The sequence below is a fragment of the Oncorhynchus nerka genome, linkage group LG20 (genome assembly GCF_034236695.1).
Source record: "Oncorhynchus nerka isolate Pitt River linkage group LG20, Oner_Uvic_2.0, whole genome shotgun sequence".
In the NCBI taxonomy this organism is placed as follows: domain Eukaryota; kingdom Metazoa; phylum Chordata; class Actinopteri; order Salmoniformes; family Salmonidae; genus Oncorhynchus; species Oncorhynchus nerka.
Genome location: NC_088415.1, coordinates 49,661,365 through 49,685,108, shown reverse-complemented (window position 1 = coordinate 49,685,108; position 23,744 = coordinate 49,661,365). Strand labels below are relative to the sequence as shown.

Genomic DNA, 23,744 nt, shown 5'->3' with positions numbered 1-23,744 from the left:
TGCTTTTTACTATTACAATGTGAGTGAAATAAACACCTTGACAAACGAGACCTAGGATATATCTCTGCTTTTTACTATTACAATGTGAGTGAAATAAACACCTTGACAAACGAGACCTAGGATATATCTCTGCTTTTTACTATTACAATGTGGAAATAAACACCTTGACAAACGAGACCTAGGATATATCTCTGCTTTTACTATTACAATGTGAGTGAAATAAACACCTTGACAAACGAGACCTAGGATATATCTCTGCTTTTTACTATTACAATGTGAGTGAAATAAACACCTTGACAAACGAGACCTAGGATATATCTCTGCTTTTTACTATTACAATGTGAGTGAAATAAACACCTTGACAAACGAGACCTAGGATATATCTCTGCTTTTTTTTACTATTACAATGTGAGTGAAATAAACACCTTGACAAACGAGACCTAGGATATATCTCTGCTTTTTACTATTACAATGTGAGTGAAATAAACACCTTTGACAAACGAGACCTAGGATATATCTCTGCTTTTTACTATTACAATGTGAGTGAAATAAACACCTTGACAAACGAGACCTAGGATATATCTCTGCTTTTTACTATTACAATGTGAGTGAAATAAACACCTTGACAAACGAGACCTAGGATATATCACCTTGACAAACGAGACCTAGGATATCATTCTGCTTTTACTATTACAACGTGAGTGAAATAAACACCTTGACAAACGAGACCTAGGATATATCTCTGCTTTTTACTATTACAATGTGAGTGAAATAAACACCTTGACAAACGAGACCTAGGATATTTTACTATTACAATGTGAGTGAAATAAACACCTTGACAAACGAGACCTAGGATATATCTCTGCTTTTTACTATTACAATGTGAGTGAAATAAACACCTTGACAAACGAGACCTAGGATATATCTCTGCTTTTTACTATTACAATGTGAGTGAAATAAACACCTTGACAAACGAGACCTAGGATATATCTCTGCTTTTTACTATTACAATGTGAGTGAAATAAACACCTTGACAAACGAGACCTAGGATATATCTCTGCTTTTTACTATTACAATGTGAGTGAAATAAACACCTTGACAAACGAGACCTAGGATATATCTCTGCTTTTTACTATTACAATGTGAGTGAAATAAACACGTTGACAAACGACACCTAGGATATATCTTTGCTTTTTACTATCCACAATGTGAGTGAAATAAACACGTTGACAAACGAGACCTAGGATATATCTCTGCTTTTTACTATTACAATGTGAGTGAAATAAACACCTTGACAAACGAGACCTAGGATATATCTCTGCTTTTTACTATTACAATGTGAGTGAAATAAACACCTTGACAAACGAGACCTAGGATATATCTCTGCTTTTTACTATTACAATGTGAGTGAAATAAACACCTTGACAAACGAGACCTAGGATATATCTCTGCGTTTACTATTACAATGTGAGTGAAATAAACACCTTGACAAACGAGACCTAGGATATATCTCTGCTTTTTACTATTACAATGTGAGTGAAATAAACACCTTGACAAACGAGACCTAGGATATATCTCTGCTTTTTACTATTACAATGTGAGTGAAATAAACACCTTGACAAACGAGACCTAGGATATATCTCTGCTTTTTACTATTACAATGTGAGTGAAATAAACACCTTGACAAACGAGACCTAGGATATATCTCTGCTTTTTACTATTACAATGTGAGTGAAATAAACACCTTGACAAACGAGACCTAGGATATATCTCTGCTTTTTACTATTACAATTTGAGTGAAATAAACACCTTGACAAACGAGACCTAGGATATATCTCTGCTTTTTACTATTACAATGTGAGTGAAATAAACACCTTGACAAACGAGACCTAGGATATATCTCTGCTTTTTACTATTTTTGGTTATAGGGAAACAGGCCTCCCGTAATTCTATGTGACCTTGGATTTCGTAGGTGGAAATGTATTAGGACTGGGATGCTCCCAAACAAGCTGAGGCTCTGTCCCTCTCTCCAACAAACACACACGACGGCTTACTGCCTATCTGGCTTCCTTCATTTGCTTAACCTTCAGGTGAGGAACCTGCATCCTGATTTAGAATGATTTGAGAGAGAGAGAGTATGTGTGAGCTCTCCGTGGCGTGCAGTCCTACCAGCTACTTCTGCTCTACTCGCCACGAAGAGCTCACACATACTCTACGTACTTGATGCTGTTTTGACAAACGGCTTAAGAGCATCTTGAGAAATGAGGGCTGTGAGGTTCAGAGATCAATCAATGGGCTCTCTGAATGGCTGAGGTCTAAAGAGGAAGGAAGCCCCCTCCCCTATCTGTGCAGCCTCATCCTCACTAAAGGACGACACACACACAAACACTCACGGCCACATGCTTGCACGCACATACTCTCACACACTCAAACACAACTGTCATTTCACAATAAATATATTTAACAAAATCACTTTCATTCATTCAAACTTTGGTCAATATTGACGATCGTAAAAATATTTGTTCTTGTTCAATGAAAGAATGCTAATTATTTATACATTTAAATGTATGAAATATATTCAAAATGCATGTCACGTTCTAACCTTAGTTCCTTTATTATGTCTTTGTGTTAGTTTGGTCAGGGCGTGAGTTTGGGGTCGGTAGTCTATGTTCTTTTTTCTATATAGTATTTATGTGTTTGGCCTGGTATGGTTCTCAATCAGAGGCAGGTGTCATTCGTTGTCTCTGATTGAGAATCATACTTAGGTAGCCTGTTTTCCCCATTTTAGTTGTGGGTGATTGTTTTTTGTTTCTGTGTCTTCACCAGACAGAACTGTTTCGTTTTCGTTCATTCTCCTTGTTATTTTGTTTTTTGGTGTTCAGTGTTATTAAATCTCAACATGGACACATACCACGCTGCATATTGGTCCGATCCTTCATACTCCTCGTCAGAGGACGACGACGAACGTTACAACGCAGTACTTCCTTAATTGTTTAAATGTGCATGATTATCTTCTGATACACTACAACATTAATAACAAACAAGTAAATGTGTAAATAAATAATCTACTGGGGTTTTAAAAGGTTGCTGCCATATTCGAATTTGCCTGTCGTGCACAAATTTCCATCAACTCGTGCATTGTGCATGCTGACCAAAAAAGCGGAGAAGTACTAAGTTAGATAAATGATACATTTTTTGCATTGTGAGTGTGTGTGGTGTTAGTAAATGAATAAAAAGCTTGTGCCAACAAGCCACCAGACAAAACAAGCTTCACAAACAATAGCAAAGCAGCGCATTAAATTCAAACAGCAAAACAACCCATTACATGTGGGGCAGGCCACACCCCCACAATATAGATATTTGATTTGGTCGGTGTCAAAAAGGCACCCTATTCACTACATAGTGCACTACCTTTCACCAGAGCGCTGTGGACGTAATAGGGAATAGGGTTTTCAGACTGTAGCAGAGGACATTACTGTGAAAATCTAAACAGGATTAGGGCTAACCCAGGTCCACTCTGGTCTAGGCTGATAACATTTACCCAGCTTCCGAGTTATGTCCCGACCCGTTGCTGTGGCTGTTTGGCAACACCTTTCCCACAACCCAAGGTACATCTAGAATTGGTAGACGGTTCTGATTGAAGAATCGTGGTTTGCATTGTCGAGTGGTGCCCAGGAAAGAATAACATCAAATTGTTAGATGCTACCAGCCCTCTCCAAATCAAAACCGAACATGGATTCCATGTTGTGTCTCGCTTAGCGTGCTTCAGACCTGTTTGTCTAGCTAATCAGCCTCACAATTGGGCAACATGCTGCTGCAGATGGGAAATAGAATAGAGCTTGTGGGTGCAAACATTGATATCCATGTTAGGTTTTGATTTGGAGGGTTGGTGGTAGCATCAAACAATTAGATTGAATACTTTCTTGGGCACTGCTCAGTGAGTTTTCCATCAGAAGAGTGTACTTTATTACTAAATTAGCTAGTTTTTCCCTTCCCTACTACTACAGATATACAGTGCCATTGACGTAAGGTTACTCATTGACTAGAGCACCTTTGAGGAGAGAGCATATGACTGGTGAGAGATGTAAGAGGCACACAGGCATTGGGGTTAGGCTCAGCTGGGTTCCCTCAGGAGTGTTCCATTTCCAGGTTTCCTTTTTGGACGGGCTTGTGGCTGGCTCCCAGAGAAGGACCCGGAGTGGTTAGGAGACGTGGGCGTGTCAGCATATTATTATTCTACCTCACGAGTGACTTCCTCAGCAAGGCACTGACAGCCTAGCCTTGGACCCACAACAGAGCCATTACTTTACTCATCATGCACGCACACACACACACACACACACACACACACACACACACACACACACACACACACACACACACACACACACACACACACACACACACACACACACACACACACACACACACACACACACACACAATAACAGGCACGCACACGCATACGCGCATGCACACACACATGGACATATTCAATCTCTCCCTGGCCCAGTCCCCACATGCTTCAAGATGTCCACCATTGTTCCTGTTCCCAAGAAAGCTAAGGTAACTGAACTAAATGACTATCGCCCCGTAGCGACATTATGAAGTGCTTTGAGAGACTAGTTAAGGATCTAGTTCAGGATCATATAACGTCCACCTTCCCCAACATCCTTGACCCACTGCCCCAATAGATCAAAGGATGACGCAATTGCCATTGCACTGTACACTTCCCTATCCCATCTGGACAAGAGGAATACCTATGTAAGAATGTTGTTCATTGAATATTGCTCAGCCTTCAACACCATAGTACCCTCCAAACTCATCATTAAAGTCGGGGCCCTGGGTCTGTATCCAGCCCTGTGCAACTGGGTCCTAGACTTTCTGACCAGCCGCCCCCCAGGTGGTGAAGGTAGGCAACAACATCTCCACACAGGGGCCACACAAGGGTGCATGCTCTGGCCTCTCCTGTAACCCCTGTTTACCCATGACTGCGTGGCCAAGCACACCACAAATTCAATAATCAAGTTTGAAGATGAAACAACAGTGTTATGCCTGATTACAAACAACAACGAGACCGCCTACAGGGAGGACGTGAGAGCCCTGGCGGAGTGGTGCCAGGAAGAAGATAATCAAGGACCTCAGCCACCTGAGCCACGGCCTGTTCACCCCGCTCATCCGGAAGGCGAGGTCAGTACCAGGTGCATCAAAGCTGGGAGACTGAAAAACAGCTTCTATCTCAAGTTCATCAGACTGTTAAATAGCCATCATTAGCCGGCCTCCACCCAGTAGCCTGCCCTGAATTTAGTCACTCTCCTATCAGGTTACTCAAACCTGCACCGTAGAGGCTGCTGCCATTTGTACATAGACATGGAACACTGGTCACTTTAATGTTTACATGCTGTTTTACCAATTTAATATGCATATACTGTATTATAGTCAAATCCATGTCCAACTATTAATGTACATATATTATTCTATTCACGTATTCTTCAGATATACTATATATTATATCCAATTGCTGTCTATAATGTCTATACATCCCATCACATATAATACCAGTCAAAAGTTTAGAAACACCTACTAATTCCAGGGTTTTTCTTTATTTTTAGAATAATAGTGAAGACATCAAAACCATAAAATAACAAATATGGAACCATGTAGTAACCAAAACAATATCTAAATATATTTTGTATTTGAGATTCTTCAAAGTAGCCACCCTTTGCCTTGATAACAGCTTTGCACACTCTTGGCATTCTCTCAAACCTTTTCATGAGGTAGTCACCTGGAATGCATTTCAATGAACAGGTGTGCCTTCTTAAAAGTGCATTTGTGGAATTTCTTTCCTTCTTAATGTGTTTGAGCCAATTAGTTGTGTTGTGACAGGGTAGGGGTGGTATACAGAAGATGGCCTATTTGGTAAAAGACCAAGTCCATATCATATTATGGCAAGAACAGCTCAAATAAGCAAAGAGAAATGACAGTTCATCATTACTTTAAGACATGAAGGTAAGTCAATCCGGAAAATGTCAAGAACTTTGGAAGTTTCTTTATGTGCTGTCACAAAAACCATCAAGCATTACGATGAAACTGGCTCTCATGAGGACTGCCACAGGAAAGGAAGACCCAGAGTTATCTCTGCTGCAGAGGATAAGTTCATTAGAGTTACCAGAGAAATTGCAGCCCAAATAAATGCTTCACAGAGTTCAAGTAACAGACACAACATCAACTGCCTAGTTAAATAAAGGTTAAATAAAATAAAAAAGGAGACTGCGTGAATCAGGCCTTCGTGGTCGAATTGCTGCAAAGAAACCACTACTAAAGGAAACCAATAAGAAGAAGAGAATTGCTTGGGCCAAGAAACACGGGCAATGGACATTAGACTGGTGGAAATCTGTCCTTTGGTCTGATGAGTCCAAATCTAAGATTTTTGGTTCCAACTGCCTGGTCTTTGTGAGATGCAGAGTAGGTGAACAGATGATCTCTGCATTTGTGGTTCCCACCATGATGCATGGAGGAGGAGGTGTGATGGTGTGGGGATGCTTTGCTGGTGACACTATCTGTGATTTATTTAGAATTCACTTAAGCAGCATGGCTATTACAGCATTCTGCAGCAATACGCCATCCCATCTGATTTGGGCTTAATGGCACTATCATTTGTTTTTCAATAGGACAATGACCCAACACACCTCCAGCCTGTGTAAGGGCTATTTTTACCAAGAAGGAGAGTGACGGAGTGCCGCATCAGATGACCTGGCCTCCACGATCCCCCGACCTCAACCCAATTGAGATGGTTTGGGATGAGTTGAACTGAAGAGTGAAGGAAAAGCAGCCAACAAGTGCTCAGCATATGTGGGAACTCCTTCATTCCGCATGAAGCTGGTTGAGAGAATGCCAAGATTGTGCAAAGCTGTCATCAAGGCAAAGGGTGGCTACTTTGAAGAATCTAAAATCTAAAATATATTTTGATTTGTTCAACACTTTTTTGGTTACTACTTGATTCCATGTGTTATTTCATTGTTTCATAGTGTCTTCACTATTATTATACAATATAGACAATGGTAAAAAATATAGAAAACCCTTGAATGAGTAGATGTTTTCAAACTTTTAACTGGTACTATATACCATATAGTACCTGTATATATTTCTATATTTCTTCATTTCATTATTTTACTTTTAGATGTGTGTATTGTGTATCGCTAGATATTACTGTACTTTTGAAGCTAGGAACACAATAATATCTCTACACCCCACAAAACATCTGCTAAACATGTATGCGACTAATCAAATTTGATTTGATTTGAAACAATGACGCACATACACGCGCACACACATACACAGACACACACACTGGCGCAAAGTCCACTGTTCTTCCCAATGGGTAGGTAGGAAGAAGGACAATAGCCATTACCCGAGTCTCTGACATTGCCATGTGCAGCTGATTGGAGGAGTGGGGTGTCAATCACTAAACGCTGGCAGCTCATAGGAGGAGGGAGGCGCCACTCACCTGGTCTCCGCTGAGGTGACACGCCTCCATGTTCTGCTCCTCATTGGAGATGGCAGTGCGTACATACTTGAGCCAGCTCCCACCGGGATCTGAGCCTTCGTCCAGACAGAACTTGACGTTGCCCATCTCATCCACCACCTGTTGGGACAGAGCAGATGACAACACACATAGGTCAGAGGTGCACCTTTCATGCAAAGACACTGAACTGAGCCTCTATCTTCTCTAGTATGGGAGGATGTGTGAATACCTGCTGAAGAGAGCAATAGCATTGTGGAATTGCTATTATTAGGGTTTCATTTCTTAGTCACCATCATACAGTATAAACATTTTCTTAATTACAATGGGCAAAGCAGATACAACCAGATAGTTTCACGTCACGCGACTGTTGGATACAAAGAGGGTGGACTTTCTCAACATTGTTTGTGTGTCCATATCTGTTAGTAGACAGAACACTATCTGCCAAGGGCCCCTAACATTGTTTCTCCTCCGAGCAGCGAGAGGAAAGAGGGAAAGGAGGGGGGAGGAGGGGAACGTTGAAAACTGTGGCTTCTTTCACTTTTCTAAAGACTTCCTTTGGCACATATTGATCACCCTTTGTAATCCCCTGGGCCATCCCGAGAACGAGGGAGCGGGTTTCAGGTTACCACTTGAGTGGAGAGGAGCTCATTGTGAGGCAGAAAGTAAGGGAAGAAAACAGGAGAGTCGATCGCGAGCTGCTGTGTGGTGTTCTCTAGACGAAGGTTACACCACACATACAGTACTTCAAAGCTGCTGTGCCATGATTGATGCTAAGAACACAGGACTGAGAAATTCTCCCAATAAAGAAAACATTAAAGGTTTCTGCGGGGCCTCAACAGAGCATATGTGATACACGTCCAATATCAATTTTCTCACAAAAATGTGAACATACCGGGCACGACTGAGCTTAAACTATTACAAAACAACATCAACCAAATGCCACTGACTGAATGACGAAGGCCTGGTGGCACTAGACAAGAACTTAAATGAGAACAAGACAATGACTCTCGCTGGTGGCAAATAAGACTGTGAGTTTATAGAGAGTGAGAGTGTCTGAATGCTCCAATGTAATCTTTACTAGTCCCCAAATGGAAAAATCTACTTGAAACAGGGACTGTCCAAAATGAAATGCTCATTTTAGTTTCCAGTTGCAAAACGCTTTTAAAAAAACACTTTCCGTCGCATGCCCTAATAACCACGACCCAGGTGTCTGTCCGCTACTCTATGCCTTGAGAAGAACCTGGAACGAGGAGGAAGAAACCCCCAAATGAGATGTGAACATCTCACAGCTCTGTTCCTCTATAGAAGATCTCATTTCTCCTGGTGGAACTGATACTGTGTCGGTCGCTGGGCAGATCCTCTGGGGACCGAGACGAGACAGGGCTGGCTAGGGCTTCTCAGTAGTAGGTCATAATCAGCCTCCACTCGGCTCAACTACTACCACTCAAGTTCTCATCTGTTGCAACCCAGTCTCATGTTTTTAATAGTAACGTGTTGACATCTTAGTCATTTCAGTTAGTTGTAGGATCTACAAATGTACATTCTGGCCTAACCTTCCCAGTTAAATTCTAGAGTTACGGTTTTAAAGCTTATGCTTTGGGTTAAGGCTGCTCTTCTTTTCTGCCTCAGTCAAATGTCTGTGGAAGAATCTAAAGTGTGGCGGAGGCACACCCCAATTATCTTTGACTTTTGCGAAAGGTCAAAACGGTCCCGCTTTTCCAAGAGAGCATTTACAGAGGCTCGTTCAATTCTGTAGCTCATAAATTCTGAATGGCCTTCCTGGTCGGAGACTGAGCACATGCAGAAGGTCAGCTGTCGGTGATGGTGGTGGCTGTGTTTTGTGAGTAAATATGGAAATAGCATGTTTGGTCCAAGGTGAGTAGGGCAGTTCATGTACACACACGGTTCTGATGAGTGCGATATGCTAACTAATCGTAAGCGTGCCCCAAAGTTGCAGCTGTGCCTCATACTATAGCGCTGTGTTTAGCCTGTGGGAAGCGAAGAGTGTTAGGTTAGACAACTGCTAACTGGCCTGCTTGGAAATAACACCGCCTGTTAGCACCTACACTCATGTAGCATGGAACAAGTCAGGTCTTTAACATGAAGAATAACCTGTGGCTGCCTCGCATGCAAATCATTTGGCCTGATGGTGATAGTGAGCTAAGATACTGATTGTGTGAGATCTTTCCTTCCTTTCCGAACAACGTTGTTCTTTTGTGCTTTACTGGAAACCAGACATGCTGATGTCATCTCAATGTCATCTTGAAGCCATGTTCCTTTGATACACTCTGTCTTCTACACTAAGCTCACAGAGAATGCCTCAGTCTTCCCTTCACTTTCCCCTCTGGGGTGGACAACGTAGTTCAACAGTCACTCGAACAAGAGCTACTGCCACCGCCGCCATTTATGCATTAAGCAGTCTGAAATAATAGGCCCTTTATTTTCTGTGTGAAAACAGTCACCGAAAAACTAACCAGGCATAGAGGTGGAATTAACTCCCCAAAAAAGCCTTGCACAGGTTCAAGTCAGAGTGCACTTGTCCCAGCACATGTTGGGAGCTCAAGCTCAGGTATTGTACATATTTTATGAACAGATGGGGAACAGCTTTGACCAAGGTGAGGGGTGTAGGTGGGTGTGGGTGGGGGAGGGGGTCGCAGAGGGATTCCTAACCAGACTTTGCACACTACACACAAACGCCCCCCCCCCCCCCCCCACAAACACACAGACCACCCCCTCAACCCCTTCCATACACACTCCCCCCACACACACCTATCCTGATTCGTAAGGCCTCAAATGAGGTGCAACAAGGAGAGAAAACTACGGATTGTTTATTTATTTACCCTCTTTTCTCCTCCTCTTGACATCAGAGAGAGGGGCACCTCTCTGGAAAAGTGGCTACGCACACGAGTCGTAAAACACCAACCTGAACAGAGGCCACCAACTCTAGGCTAGGGTACAGCCCACGCACGGACAAGAGCGCTTTCCATGTTTCTCTTACTGTTTTAAGAGGTTAAATACCATGGGACTTCTCCAAAGTCTACTTAGCGGGGTTAAGAAGTGCCCTTATTGGAAGGGGCCAATTAAAGGGAGTGTGGTTGTGTGTGTGTATGTTTGTGTGTGTGTGAGACAGTGGTGTCGCTGGGGACTGAGAGTGATCCCTCTCTAATCAAGGCCAGCCAGGAGAAAGAAGAAAAGGGAAACTGAGATCAGGACTTCCCCTCAGGGCAGGGCCTTTCACACACAGTCTGCCATGTGTGTGTGTGTGTGTGTCTGTGTACATGCATGATTGCATACGTGTGTATGCGTGTGCATCTGTGTGCGATACATGTGTGTGTGTGTGTCCACACATAGTCTTATCTAGGTAACGAAAATAGGGAGACTGAAAATGTTACTTGAAAGAAGAGTAGATCCGCACAAGATTTGGGTGCTATTTGTGATCTTAGTGCTTTGCCTCAAAGGGTGAGAACACAAACCCAGCAATACTGTGTGTGTGTGTGTGTGTGTGTGCGTGCGTGTGTAAGGGGAGGCCTGCGGTGGTCTCCAAACCGAAACCACATTGCGGAGAGATTGGTTCAGATTTGACGGGGGAGGTTACAAGGAGGTGGGGGGTCAAGAGGCACAATGACACCACCATGTCTGTGACACCTTGAAAACTGAGACCCTGTCTGTGTGTATGAGAGAGAGAGAGTGTGTGTGTTCCACTAGGCATGCCTTTCTGATTTCAGGAGTACGTATTTTCAAGACAGATACTGAACAGAAAGAAGCCAAGAAACCTTTTGCTAACCTTCCATCACCCACTGCCCAGCTCGTTTTCAGGATGCATATCGTTCTCACACTTTTTGAACTTCATCCTCCCGTCCGTTGAAAGATTTCTTTGTAAAGAGTGTTCACGGCTTGGGAAAACAGGAAAGCTTTTACTAAAATGTCTAGGGGAGAGCGGTGCAGAGCGTTGCAGGCAGCACAATGGTTTGTGGCAGCTAATGTGGCTCTGGCTCTATCTGGTTTATGTATTCATATCCTGGGGAAGTCGACCAACATCAGAGGGTCCTCAGCAGAACCTAGAGAACATTGCGGTTGTTGTTGTTCTGCTGTTGGAGACAGCACAATAAACACACAGATTTGGCGAGTCTCTCCTATGCCAGGGAATGGCGAATGATGTGTGTGTGTCTAACAATACGTGTGCTTATAAGACAGTTTACATATGTGTATCACCATGGGACTGTATCTGTACACTTTAGGTCTGCCCTCTGTCTATCCCCGTTACTTATGATAGAGAGAGAGAGAGGAGTGGGGTCAAACACACACAGAGAGAGAGAGAGAGAGAGAGAGAGAGAGAGAGAGAGTGCGGGTGAGAGAGCGAGAGTGGGAGTGAGAGTGAGAGTGAGCGAGAGAGGAGGGGGCATGGGAGGAGGTCAGTGAGAGGAGTGTGTTCCCCCATGACAGTTAGGGGGCAGCCTGTTATGAAAGCTGTCCGCTGTCCAGATTGAGGAAGAGAGAAAAGTCAAGCACTACTTTACACAGAGTAGAGTTGTTGTATATACTTCTTCTAAAAGTCACCACACTATTTCGATGATGGAGTCTAGTTTTAATGTGGGCCAATGAGGCAGTGTTGGCCGACTGGTAAAATATTATGATGTCTAGTTTTAATCTAGGCCAATGAGGCAGTGTCGGCCGACTGGTAAAATATTATGATGTCTAGTTTTAATGTGGGCCAATGAGGCAGTGTTGGCCGACTGGTAAAATATTATGATGTCTAGTTTTAATGTAGGCCAATGAGGCAGTGTTGGCCGACTGGTAAAATATTATGATGTCTAGTTTTAATCTAGGCCAATGAGGCAGTGTTGGTCGACTGGTAAAATATTATGATGTCTATTTTTATTCTAGGCCAATGAGGCAGTGTTGGCCGACTGGTAAAATATTATGATGTCTATTTTTAATGTGGGCCAATGAGGCAGTGTTGGCCGACTGGTAAAATATTATGATGTCTAGTTTTAATGTGGGCCAATGAGGCAGTGTTGGTCGACTGGTAAAATATTATGATGTCTAGTTTTAATGTAGGCCAATGAGGCAGTGTTGGCCGACTGGTAAAATATTATGATGTCTAGTTTTAACGTGGGCCAATGAGGCAGTGTTGGCCGACTGGTAAAATATTATGATGTCTAGTTTTAACGTGGGCCAATGAGGCAGTGTTGGCCGACTGGTAAAATATTATGATGTCTAGTTTTAACGTAGGCCAATGAGGCAGTGTTGGCCGACTGGTAAAATATTATGATGTCTAGTTTTAATGTAGGCCAATGAGGCAGTGTTGGCCGACTGGTAAAATATTATGATGTCTAGTTTTAATGTGGGCCAATGAGGCAGTGTTGGCCGACTGGTAAAATATTATGATGTCTAGTTTTAATGTGGGCCAATGAAGTAGTGTTGGTCGACTGGTAAAATATTATGATGTCTAGTTTTAATGTGGGCCAATGAGGCAGTGTTGGCCGACTGGTAAAATATTATGATGTCTAGTTTTAATGTGGGCCAATGAGGCAGTGTTGGCCGACTGGTAAAATATTATGATGTCTAGTTTTAATGTGGGCCAATGAGGCAGTGTTGGCCCACTGGTAAAATATTATGATGTCTAGTTTTAATGTAGGCCAATGAGGCAGTGTTGGCCGACTGGTAAAATATTATGATGTCTAGTTTTAATGTAGGCCAATGAGGCAGTGTTGGCCGACTGGTAAAATATTATGATGTCTAGTTTTAATGTGGGCCAATGAGGCAGTGTTGGCCCACTGGTAAAATATTATGATGTCTAGTTTTAATGTAGGCCAATGAGGAAGTGTTAAAATACTATGATGTCTAGTTTTAATGTAGGCCAATGAGGCAGTGTTGGCCGACTGGTAAAATATTATGTCTAGTTTTAATCTAGGCCAATGAGGCAGTGTTGGTCGACTGGTAAAATATTATGATGTCTATTTTTAATCTAGGCCAATGAGGCAGTGTTGGCCGACTGGTAAAATATTATGATGTCTAGTTTTAACGTGGGCCAATGAGGCAGTGTTGGCCGACTGGTAAAATATTATGATGTCTAGTTTTAATGTGGGCCAATGAGGCAGTGTTGGCCGACTGGTAAAATATTATAATGTCTAGTTTTAATGTGGGCCAATGAGGCAGTGTTGGTCGACTGGTAAAATATTATGATGTCTAGTTTTAATGTAGGCCAATGAGGCAGTGTTGGCCGACTGGTAAAATATTATGATGTCTAGTTTTAATGTAGGCCAATGAGGCAGTGTTGGCCGACTGGTAAAATATTATGATGTCTAGTTTTAATGTGGGCCAATGAGGCAGTGTTGGCCCACTGGTAAAATATTATGATGTCTAGTTTTAATGTAGGCCAATGAGGCAGTGTTGGCCGACTGGTAAAATATTATGATGTCTAGTTTTAATATGGGCCAAGGAGGCAGTGTTGGCCGACTGGTAAAATATTATGATGTCTAGTTTTAATGTGGGCCAATGAGGCAGTGTTGGCCGACTGGTAAAATATTATGATGTCTAGTTTTAATGTAGGCCAATGAGGCAGTGTTGGCCGACTGGTAAAATATTATGATGTCTAGTTTTAATGTAGGCCAATGAGGCAGTGTTGGCCGACTGGTAAAATATTATGATGTCTAGTTTTAATGTGGGCCAATGAGGCAGTGTTGGCCCACTGGTAAAATATTATGATGTCTAGTTTTAATGTAGGCCAATGAGGCAGTGTTGGCCGACTGGTAAAATATTATGATGTCTAGTTTTAATGTGGGCCAAGGAGGCAGTGTTGGCCGACTGGTAAAATATTATGATGTCTAGTTTTAATGTGGGCCAATGAGGCAGTGTTGGCCGACTGGTAAAATATTATGATGTCTAGTTTTAATGTAGGCCAATGAGGCAGTGTTGGCCGACTGGTAAAATATTATGATGTCTAGTTTTAATGTAGGCCAATGAGGCAGTGTTGGCCGACTGGTAAAATATTATGATGTCTAGTTTTAATGTGGCCAATGAGGCAGTATTACTGGTAAAATATTATGATGTCTAGTTTTAATGTGGGCCAATGAGGCAGTGTTGGCCCACTGGTAAAATATTATGATGTCTAGTTTTAATGTAGGCCAATGAGGCAGTGTTAAAATACTATGATGTCTAGTTTTAATGTAGGCCAATGAGGCAGTGTTGGTCAACTGGTAAAATATTATGATGTCTAGTTTTAATGTGGGCCAATGAGGCAGTGTTGGCCGACTGGTAAAATATTATGATGTCTAGTTTTAACGTGGGCCAATGAGGCAGTGTTGGCCGACTGGTAAAATATTATGATGTCTAGTTTTAATGTGGGCCAATGAGGCAGTGTTGGCCGACTGGTAAAATATTATGATGTCTAGTTTTAATGTGGGCCAATGAGGCAGTGTTGGCCGACTGGTAAAATATTATGATGTCTAGTTTTAATGTGGGCCAATGAGGCAGTGTTGGTCGACTGGTAAAATATTATGATGTCTAGTTTTAATGTGGGCCAATGAGGCAGTGGTGGCCCACTGGTAAAATATTATGATGTCTAGTTTTAATGTAGGCCAATGAGGCAGTGTTGGCCGACTGGTAAAATATTATGATGTCTAGTTTTAACGTAGGCCAATGAGGCAGTGTTGGCCCACTGGTAAAATATTATGATGTCTAGTTTTAACGTGGGCCAATGAGGCAGTGTTGGCCGACTGGTAAAATATTATGATGTCTAGTTTTAATGTGGGCCAATGAGGCAGTGTTGGCCGACTGGTAAAATATTATGATGTCTAGTTTTAATGTGGGCCAATGAGGCAGTGTTGGCCGACTGGTAAAATATTATGATGTCTAGTTTTAATGTAGGCCAATGAGGCCGTGTTGGCCGACTGGTAAAATATTATGATGTCTAGTTTTAATGTGGGCCAATGAGGCAGTGTTGGTCGACTGGTAAAATATTATGATGTCTAGTTTTAATATGGGCCAATGAGGCAGTGTTGGTCGACTGGTAAAATATTATGATGTCTAGTTTTAATGTGGGCCAATGAGGCAGTGTTGGTCGACTGGTAAAATATTATGATGTCTAGTTTTAATGTGGGCCAATGAGGCAGTGTTGGTCGACTGGTAAAATATTATGATGTCTAGTTTTAATGTGGGCCAATGAGGCAGTGTTGGCCGACTGGTAAAATATTATGATGTCTAGTTTTAATGTAGGCCAATGAGGCAGTGTTGGCCGACTGGTAAAATATTATGATGTCTAGTTTTAATGTAGGCCAATGAGGCAGTGTTGGCCGACTGGTAAAATATTATGATGTCTAGTTTTAATGTGGGCCAATGAGGCAGTGTTGGTCGACTGGTAAAATATTATGATGTCTAGTTTTAATGTGGGCCAAGGAGGCAGTGTTGGCCGACTGGTAAAATATTATGATGTCTAGTTTTAATGTGGGCCAATGAGGCAGTGTTGGCCGACTGGTAAAATATTATGATGTCTAGTTTTAATGTAGGCCAATGAGGCAGTGTTGGCCGACTGGTAAAATATTATGATGTCTAGTTTTAATGTAGGCCAATGAGGCAGTGTTGGCCGACTGGTAAAATATTATGATGTCTAGTTTTAATGTGGGCCAATGAGGCAGTGTTGGTCGACTGGTAAAATATTATGATGTCTAGTTTTAATGTGGGCCAATGAGGCAGTGGTGGCCCACTGGTAAAATATTATGATGTCTAGTTTTAATGTAGGCCAATGAGGCAGTGTTGGCCGACTGGTAAAATATTATGATGTCTAGTTTTAACGTAGGCCAATGAGGCAGTGTTGGCCCACTGGTAAAATATTATGATGTCTACTTTTAACGTGGGCCAATGAGGCAGTGTTGGCCGACTGGTAAAATATTATGATGTCTTGTTTTAATGTGGGCCAATGAGGCAGTGTTGGCCGACTGGTAAAATATTATGATGTCTAGTTTTAATGTGGGCCAATGAGGCAGTGTTGGCCGACTGGTAAAATATTATGATGTCTAGTTTTAATGTAGGCCAATGAGGCAGTGTTGGCCGACTGGTAAAATATTATGATGTCTAGTTTTAATGTGGGCCAATGAGGCAGTGTTGGTCGACTGGTAAAATATTATGATGTCTAGTTTTAATATGGGCCAATAAGGCAGTGTTGGTCGACTGGTAAAATATTATGATGTCTAGTTTTAATGTGGGCCAATGAGGCAGTGTTGGTCGACTGGTAAAATATTATGATGTCTAGTTTTAATGTGGGCCAATGAGGCAGTGTTGGTCGACTGGTAAAATATTATGATGTCTAGTTTTAATGTGGGCCAATGAGGCAGTGTTGGCCGACTGGTAAAATATTATGATGTCTAGTTTTAATGTAGGCCAATGAGGCAGTGTTGGCCGACTGGTAAAATATTATGATGTCTAGTTTTAATGTAGGCCAATGAGGCAGTGTTGGCCGACTGGTAAAATATTATGATGTCTAGTTTTAATGTGGGCCAATGAGGCAGTGTTGGTCGACTGGTAAAATATTATGATGTCTAGTTTTAATGTGGGCCAAGGAGGCAGTGTTGGCCGACTGGTAAAATATTATGATGTCTAGTTTTAATGTGGGCCAATGAGGCAGTGTTGGCCGACTGGTAAAATATTATGATGTCTAGTTTTAATGTAGGCCAATGAGGCAGTGTTGGCCGACTGGTAAAAATATTATGATGTCTAGTTTTAATGTAGGCCAATGAGGCAGTGTTGGCCGACTGGTAAAATATTATGATGTCTAGTTTTAATGTGGGCCAATGAGGCAGTGTTGGCCCACTGGTAAAATATTATGATGTCTAGTTTTAATGTAGGCCAATGAGGCAGTGTTAAAATACTATGATGTCTAGTTTTAATGTAGGCCAATGAGGCAGTGTTGGTCAACTGGTAAAATATTATGATGTCTAGTTTTAATGTGGGCCAATGAGGCAGTGTTGGCCGACTGGTAAAATATTATGATGTCTAGTTTTAACGTGGGCCAATGAGGCAGTGTTGGCCGACTGGTAAAATATTATGATGTCTAGTTTTAATGTGGGCCAATGAGGCAGTGTTGGCCGACTGGTAAAATATTATGATGTCTAGTTTTAATGTGGGCCAATGAGGCAGTGTTGGTCGACTGGTAAAATATTATGATGTCTAGTTTTAATATGGGCCAATAAGGCAGTGTTGGTCGACTGGTAAAATATTATGATGTCTAGTTTTAATGTGGGCCAATGAGGCAGTGTTGGTCGACTGGTAAAATATTATGATGTCTAGTTTTAATGTGGGCCAATGAGGCAGTGTTGGTCGACTGGTAAAATATTATGATGTCTAGTTTTAATGTGGGCCAATGAGGCAGTGTTGGCCGACTGGTAAAATATTATGATGTCTAGTTTTAATGTAGGCCAATGAGGCAGTGTTGGCCGACTGGTAAAATATTATGATGTCTAGTTTTAATGTAGGCCAATGAGGCAGTGTTGGCCGACTGGTAAAATATTATGATGTCTAGTTTTAATGTGGGCCAATGAGGCAGTGTTGGTCGACTGGTAAAAAATATTATGATGTCTAGTTTTAATGTGGGCCAAGGAGGCAGTGTTGGCCGACTGGTAAAATATTATGATGTCTAGTTTTAATGTGGGCCAATGAGGCAGTGTTGGCCGACTGGTAAAATATTATGATGTCTAGTTTTAATGTAGGCCAATGAGGCAGTGTTGGCCGACTGGTAAAATATTATGATGTCTAGTTTTAATGTAGGCCAATGAGGCAGTGTTGGCCGACTGGTAAAATATTATGATGTCTAGTTTTAATGTGGGCCAATGAGGCAGTGTTGGCCCACTGGTAAAATATTATGATGTCTAGTTTTAATGTAGGCCAATGAGGCAGTGTTAAAATACTATGATGTCTAGTTTTAATGTAGGCCAATGAGGCAGTGTTGGTCAACTGGTAAAATATTATGATGTCTAGTTTTAATGTGGGCCAATGAGGCAGTGTTGGCCGACTGGTAAAATATTATGATGTCTAGTTTTAACGTGGGCCAATGAGGCAGTGTTGGCCGACTGGTAAAATATTATGATGTCTAGTTTTAATGTGGGCCAATGAGGCAGTGTTGGCCGACTGGTAAAATATTATGATGTCTAGTTTTAATGTAGGCCAATGAGGCAGTGTTGGTCGACTGGTAAAATATTATGATGTCTAGTTTTAATGTGGGCCAAGGAGGCAGTGTTGGCCGACTGGTAAAATATTATGATGTCTAGTTTTAATGTGGGCCAATGAGGCAGTGTTGGCCGACTGGTAAAATATTATGATGTCTAGTTTTAATGTAGGCCAATGAGGCAGTGTTGGCCGACTGGTAAAATATTATGATGTCTAGTTTTAATGTAGGCCAATGAGGCAGTGTTGGCCGACTGGTAAAATATTATGATGTCTAGTTTTAATGTGGGCCAATGAGGCAGTGTTGGCCCACTGGTAAAATATTATGATGTCTAGTTTTAATGTAGGCCAATGAGGCAGTGTTAAAATACTATGATGTCTAGTTTTAATGTAGGCCAATGAGGCAGTGTTGGTCAACTGGTAAAATATTATGATGTCTAGTTTTAATGTGGGCCAATGAGGCAGTGTTGGCCGACTGGTAAAATATTATGATGTCTAGTTTTAACGTGGGCCAATGAGGCAGTGTTGGCCGACTGGTAAAATATTATGATGTCTAGTTTTAATGTGGGCCAATGAGGCAGTGTTGGCCGACTGGTAAAATATTATGATGTCTAGTTTTAATGTAGGCCAATGAGGCAGTGTTGGCCGACTGGTAAAATATTATGATGTCTAGTTTTAATGTGGGCCAATGAGGCAGTGTTGGTCGACTGGTAAAATATTATGATGTCTAGTTTTAATGTGGGCCAATGAGGCAGTGGTGGCCCAATGGTAAAATATTATGATGTCTAGTTTTAATGTAGGCCAATGAGGCAGTGTTGGCCGACTGGTAAAATATTATGATGTCTAGTTTTAATGTGGGCCAATGAGGCAGTGTTGGTCGACTGGTAAAATATTATGATGTCTAGTTTTAATATGGGCCAATGAGGCAGTGTTGGTCGACTGGTAAAATATTATGATGTCTAGTTTTAATGTGGGCCAATGAGGCAGTGTTGGTCGACTGGTAAAATATTATGATGTCTAGTTTTAATGTGGGCCAATGAGGCAGTGTTGGTCGACTGGTAAAATATTATGATGTCTAGTTTTAATGTAGGCCAATGAGGCAGTGTTGGCCGACTGGTAAAATATTATGATGTCTAGTTTTAATGTAGGCCAATGAGGCAGTGTTGGCCGACTGGTAAAATATTATGATGTCTAGTTTTAATGTGGGCCAATGAGGCAGTGTTGGCCCACTGGTAAAATATTATGATGTCTAGTTTTAATGTAGGCCAATGAGGCAGTGTTAAAATACTATGATGTCTAGTTTTAATGTAGGCCAATGAGGCAGTGTTGGCCGACTGGTAAAATATTATGTCTAGTTTTAATCTAGGCCAATGAGGCAGTGTTGGTCGACTGGTAAAATATTATGATGTCTATTTTTAATCTAGGCCAATGAGGCAGTGTTGGCCGACTGGTAAAATATTATGATGTCTAGTTTTAATGTGGGCCAATGAGGCAGTGTTGGCCGACTGGTAAAATATTATGATGTCTAGTTTTAATGTGGGCCAATGAGGCAGTGTTGGCCGACTGGTAAAATATTATGATGTCTAGTTTTAATGTAGGCCAATGAGGCAGTGTTGGCCGACTGGTAAAATATTATGATGTCTAGTTTTAATGTGGGCCAATGAGGCAGTGTTGGCCCACTGGTAAAATATTATGATGTCTAGTTTTAATGTAGGCCAATGAGGCAGTGTTAAAATACTATGATGTCTAGTTTTAATGTAGGCCAATGAGGCAGTGTTGGTCAACTGGTAAAATATTATGATGTCTAGTTTTAACGTGGGCCAATGAGGCAGTGTTGGCCGACTGGTAAAATATTATGATGTCTAGTTTTAACGTGGGCCAATGAGGCAGTGTTGGCCGACTGGTAAAATATTATGATGTCTAGTTTTAACGTGGGCCAATGAGGCAGTGTTGGCCCACTGGTAAAATATTATGATGTCTAGTTTTAACGTGGGCCAATGAGGCAGTGTTGGCCGACTGGTAAAATATTATGATGTCTAGTTTTAATGTGGGCCAATGAGGCAGTGTTGGCCGACTGGTAAAATATTATGATGTCTAGTTTTAATGTGGGCCAATGAGGCAGTGTTGGCCGACTGGTAAAATATTATGATGTCTAGTTTTAATGTAGGCCAATGAGGCAGTGTTGGCCGACTGGTAAAATATTATGATGTCTAGTTTTAATGTGGGCCAATGAGGCAGTGTTGGTCGACTGGTAAAATATTATGATGTCTAGTTTTAATATGGGCCAATGAGGCAGTGTTGGCCGACTGGTAAAATATTATGATGTCTAGTTTTAATGTGGGCCAATGAGGCAGTGTTGGTCGACTGGTAAAATATTATGATGTCTAGTTTTAATGTGGGCCAATGAGGCAGTGTTGGTCGACTGGTAAAATATTATGATGTCTAGTTTTAATGTGGGCCAATGAGGCAGTGTTGGCCGACTGGTAAAATATTATGATGTCTAGTTTTAATGTAGGCCAATGAGGCAGTGTTGGCCCGACTGGTAAAATATTATGATGTCTAGTTTTAATGTAGGCCAATGAGGCAGTGTTGGCCGACTGGTAAAATATTATGATGTCTAGTTTTAATGTGGGCCAATGAGGCAGTGTTGGCCGACTGGTAAAATATTATGATGTCTAGTTTTAATGTGGGCCAATGAAGTAGTGTTGGTCGACTGGTAAAATATTATGATGTCTAGTTTTAATGTGGGCCAATGAGGCAGTGTTGGCCGACTGGTAAAATATTATGATGTCTAGTTTTAATGTGGGCCAATAAGGCAGTGTTGGCCGACTGGTAAAATATTATGATGTCTAGTTTTAATGTGGGCCAATGAGGCAGTGTTGGCCCACTGGTAAAATATTATGATGTCTAGTTTTAATGTAGGCCAATGAGGCAGTGTTGGCCGACTGGTAAAATATTATGATGTCTAGTTTTAATGTAGGCCAATGAGGCAGTGTTGGCCGACTGGTAAAATATTATGATGTCTAGTTTTAATGTGGGCCAATGAGGCAGTGTTGGCCCACTGGTAAAATATTATGATGTCTAGTTTTAATGTAGGCCAATGAGGCAGTGTTAAAATACTATGATGTCTAGTTTTAATGTAGGCCAATGAGGCAGTGTTGGCCGACTGGTAAAATATTATGTCTAGTTTTAATCTAGGCCAATGAGGCAGTGTTGGTCGACTGGTAAAATATTATGATGTCTATTTTTAATCTAGGCCAATGAGGCAGTGTTGGCCGACTGGTAAAATATTATGATGTCTAGTTTTAATGTAGGCCAATGAGGCAGTGTTGGCCGACTGGTAAAATATTATGATGTCTAGTTTTAATGTGGGCCAATGAGGCAGTGTTGGCCGACTGGTAAAATATTATGATGTCTAGTTTTAATGTGGGCCAATGAGGCAGTGTTGGCCGACTGGTAAAATATTATGATGTCTAGTTTTAATGTGGGCCAATGAGGCAGTGTTGGCCGACTGGTAAAATATTATGATGTCTAGTTTTAATGTAGGCCAATGAGGCAGTGTTGGCCGACTGGTAAAATATTATGATGTCTAGTTTTAATGTGGGCCAATGAGGCAGTGTTGGCCGACTGGTAAAATATTATGATGTCTAGTTTTAATGTAGGCCAATGAGGCAGTGTTAAAATACTATGATGTCTAGTTTTAATGTAGGCCAATGAGGCAGTGTTGGTCAACTGGTAAAATATTATGATGTCTAGTTTTAATGTGGGCCAATGAGGCAGTGTTGGCCGACTGGTAAAATATTATGATGTCTAGTTTTAATGTGGGCCAATGAGGCAGTGTTGGCCGACTGGTAAAATATTATGATGTCTAGTTTTAATGTGGGCCAATGAGGCAGTGTTGGCCGACTGGTAAAATATTATGATGTCTAGTTTTAATGTAGGCCAATGAGGCAGTGTTGGCCGACTGGTAAAATATTATGATGTCTAGTTTTAATGTGGGCCAATGAGGCAGTGTTGGTCGACTGGTAAAATATTATGATGTCTAGTTTTAATGTGGGCCAATGAGGCAGTGTTGGCCCAATGGTAAAATATTATGATGTCTAGTTTTAATGTAGGCCAATGAGGCAGTGTTGGCCGACTGGTAAAATATTATGATGTCTAGTTTTAATGTGGGCCAATGAGGCAGTGTTGGCCGACTGGTAAAATATTATGATGTCTAGTTTTAATGTGGGCCAATGAGGCAGTGTTGGCCGACTGGTAAAATATTATGATGTCTAGTTTTAATGTGAGGCAGTGGGCCAATGAGGCAGTGTTGGTCGACTGGTAAAATATTATGATGTCTAGTTTTAATGTGGGCCAATGAGGCAGTGTTGGCCGACTGGTAAAATATTATGATGTCTAGTTTTAATGTAGGCCAATGAGGCAGTGTTGGCCGACTGGTAAAATATTATGATGTCTAGTTTTAATGTAGGCCAATGAGGCAGTGTTGGCCGACTGGTAAAATATTATGATGTCTAGTTTTAATGTGGGCCAATGAGGCAGTGTTGGCCCACTGGTAAAATATTATGATGTCTAGTTTTAATGTAGGCCAATGAGGCAGTGTTAAAATACTATGATGTCTAGTTTTAATGTAGGCCAATGAGGCAGTGTTGGCCGACTGGTAAAATATTATGATGTCTAGTTTTAATGTGGGCCAATGAGGCAGTGTTGGTCGACTGGTAAAATATTATGATGTCTAGTTTTTAATGTAGGCCAATGAGGCAGTGTTGGCCGACTGGTAAAATATTATGATGTCTAGTTTTAATGTGGGCCAATGAGGCAGTGTTGGCCGACTGGTAAAATATTATGATGTCTAGTTTTAATGTGGGCCAATGAGGCAGTGTTGGCCGACTGGTAAAATATTATGATGTCTAGTTTTAATGTAGGCCAATGAGGCAGTGTTGGCCGACTGGTAAAATATTATGATGTCTAGTTTTAATGTGGGCCAATGAGGCAGTGTTGGCCCACTGGTAAAATATTATGATGTCTAGTTTTAATGTAGGCCAATGAGGCAGTGTTAAAA

The 23,744-nt window shown here is 41.5% G+C and overlaps 1 protein-coding gene across 1 annotated transcript in view; it reads right to left on the bottom strand.

The window, feature by feature from the left end:
* LOC115120562 (histone-lysine N-methyltransferase PRDM16-like) overlaps nt 1–23,744 on the bottom strand; it is a 329,075-nt gene that overhangs the window by 87,034 nt on the left and 218,297 nt on the right. Inside the window, exon 2 of the mRNA XM_065006067.1 lies at nt 7,508–7,645. Within this exon, the coding sequence (XP_064862139.1) occupies nt 7,508–7,645 (138 nt within the window). The remainder of the gene's footprint in view (nt 1–7,507; nt 7,646–23,744) is intronic.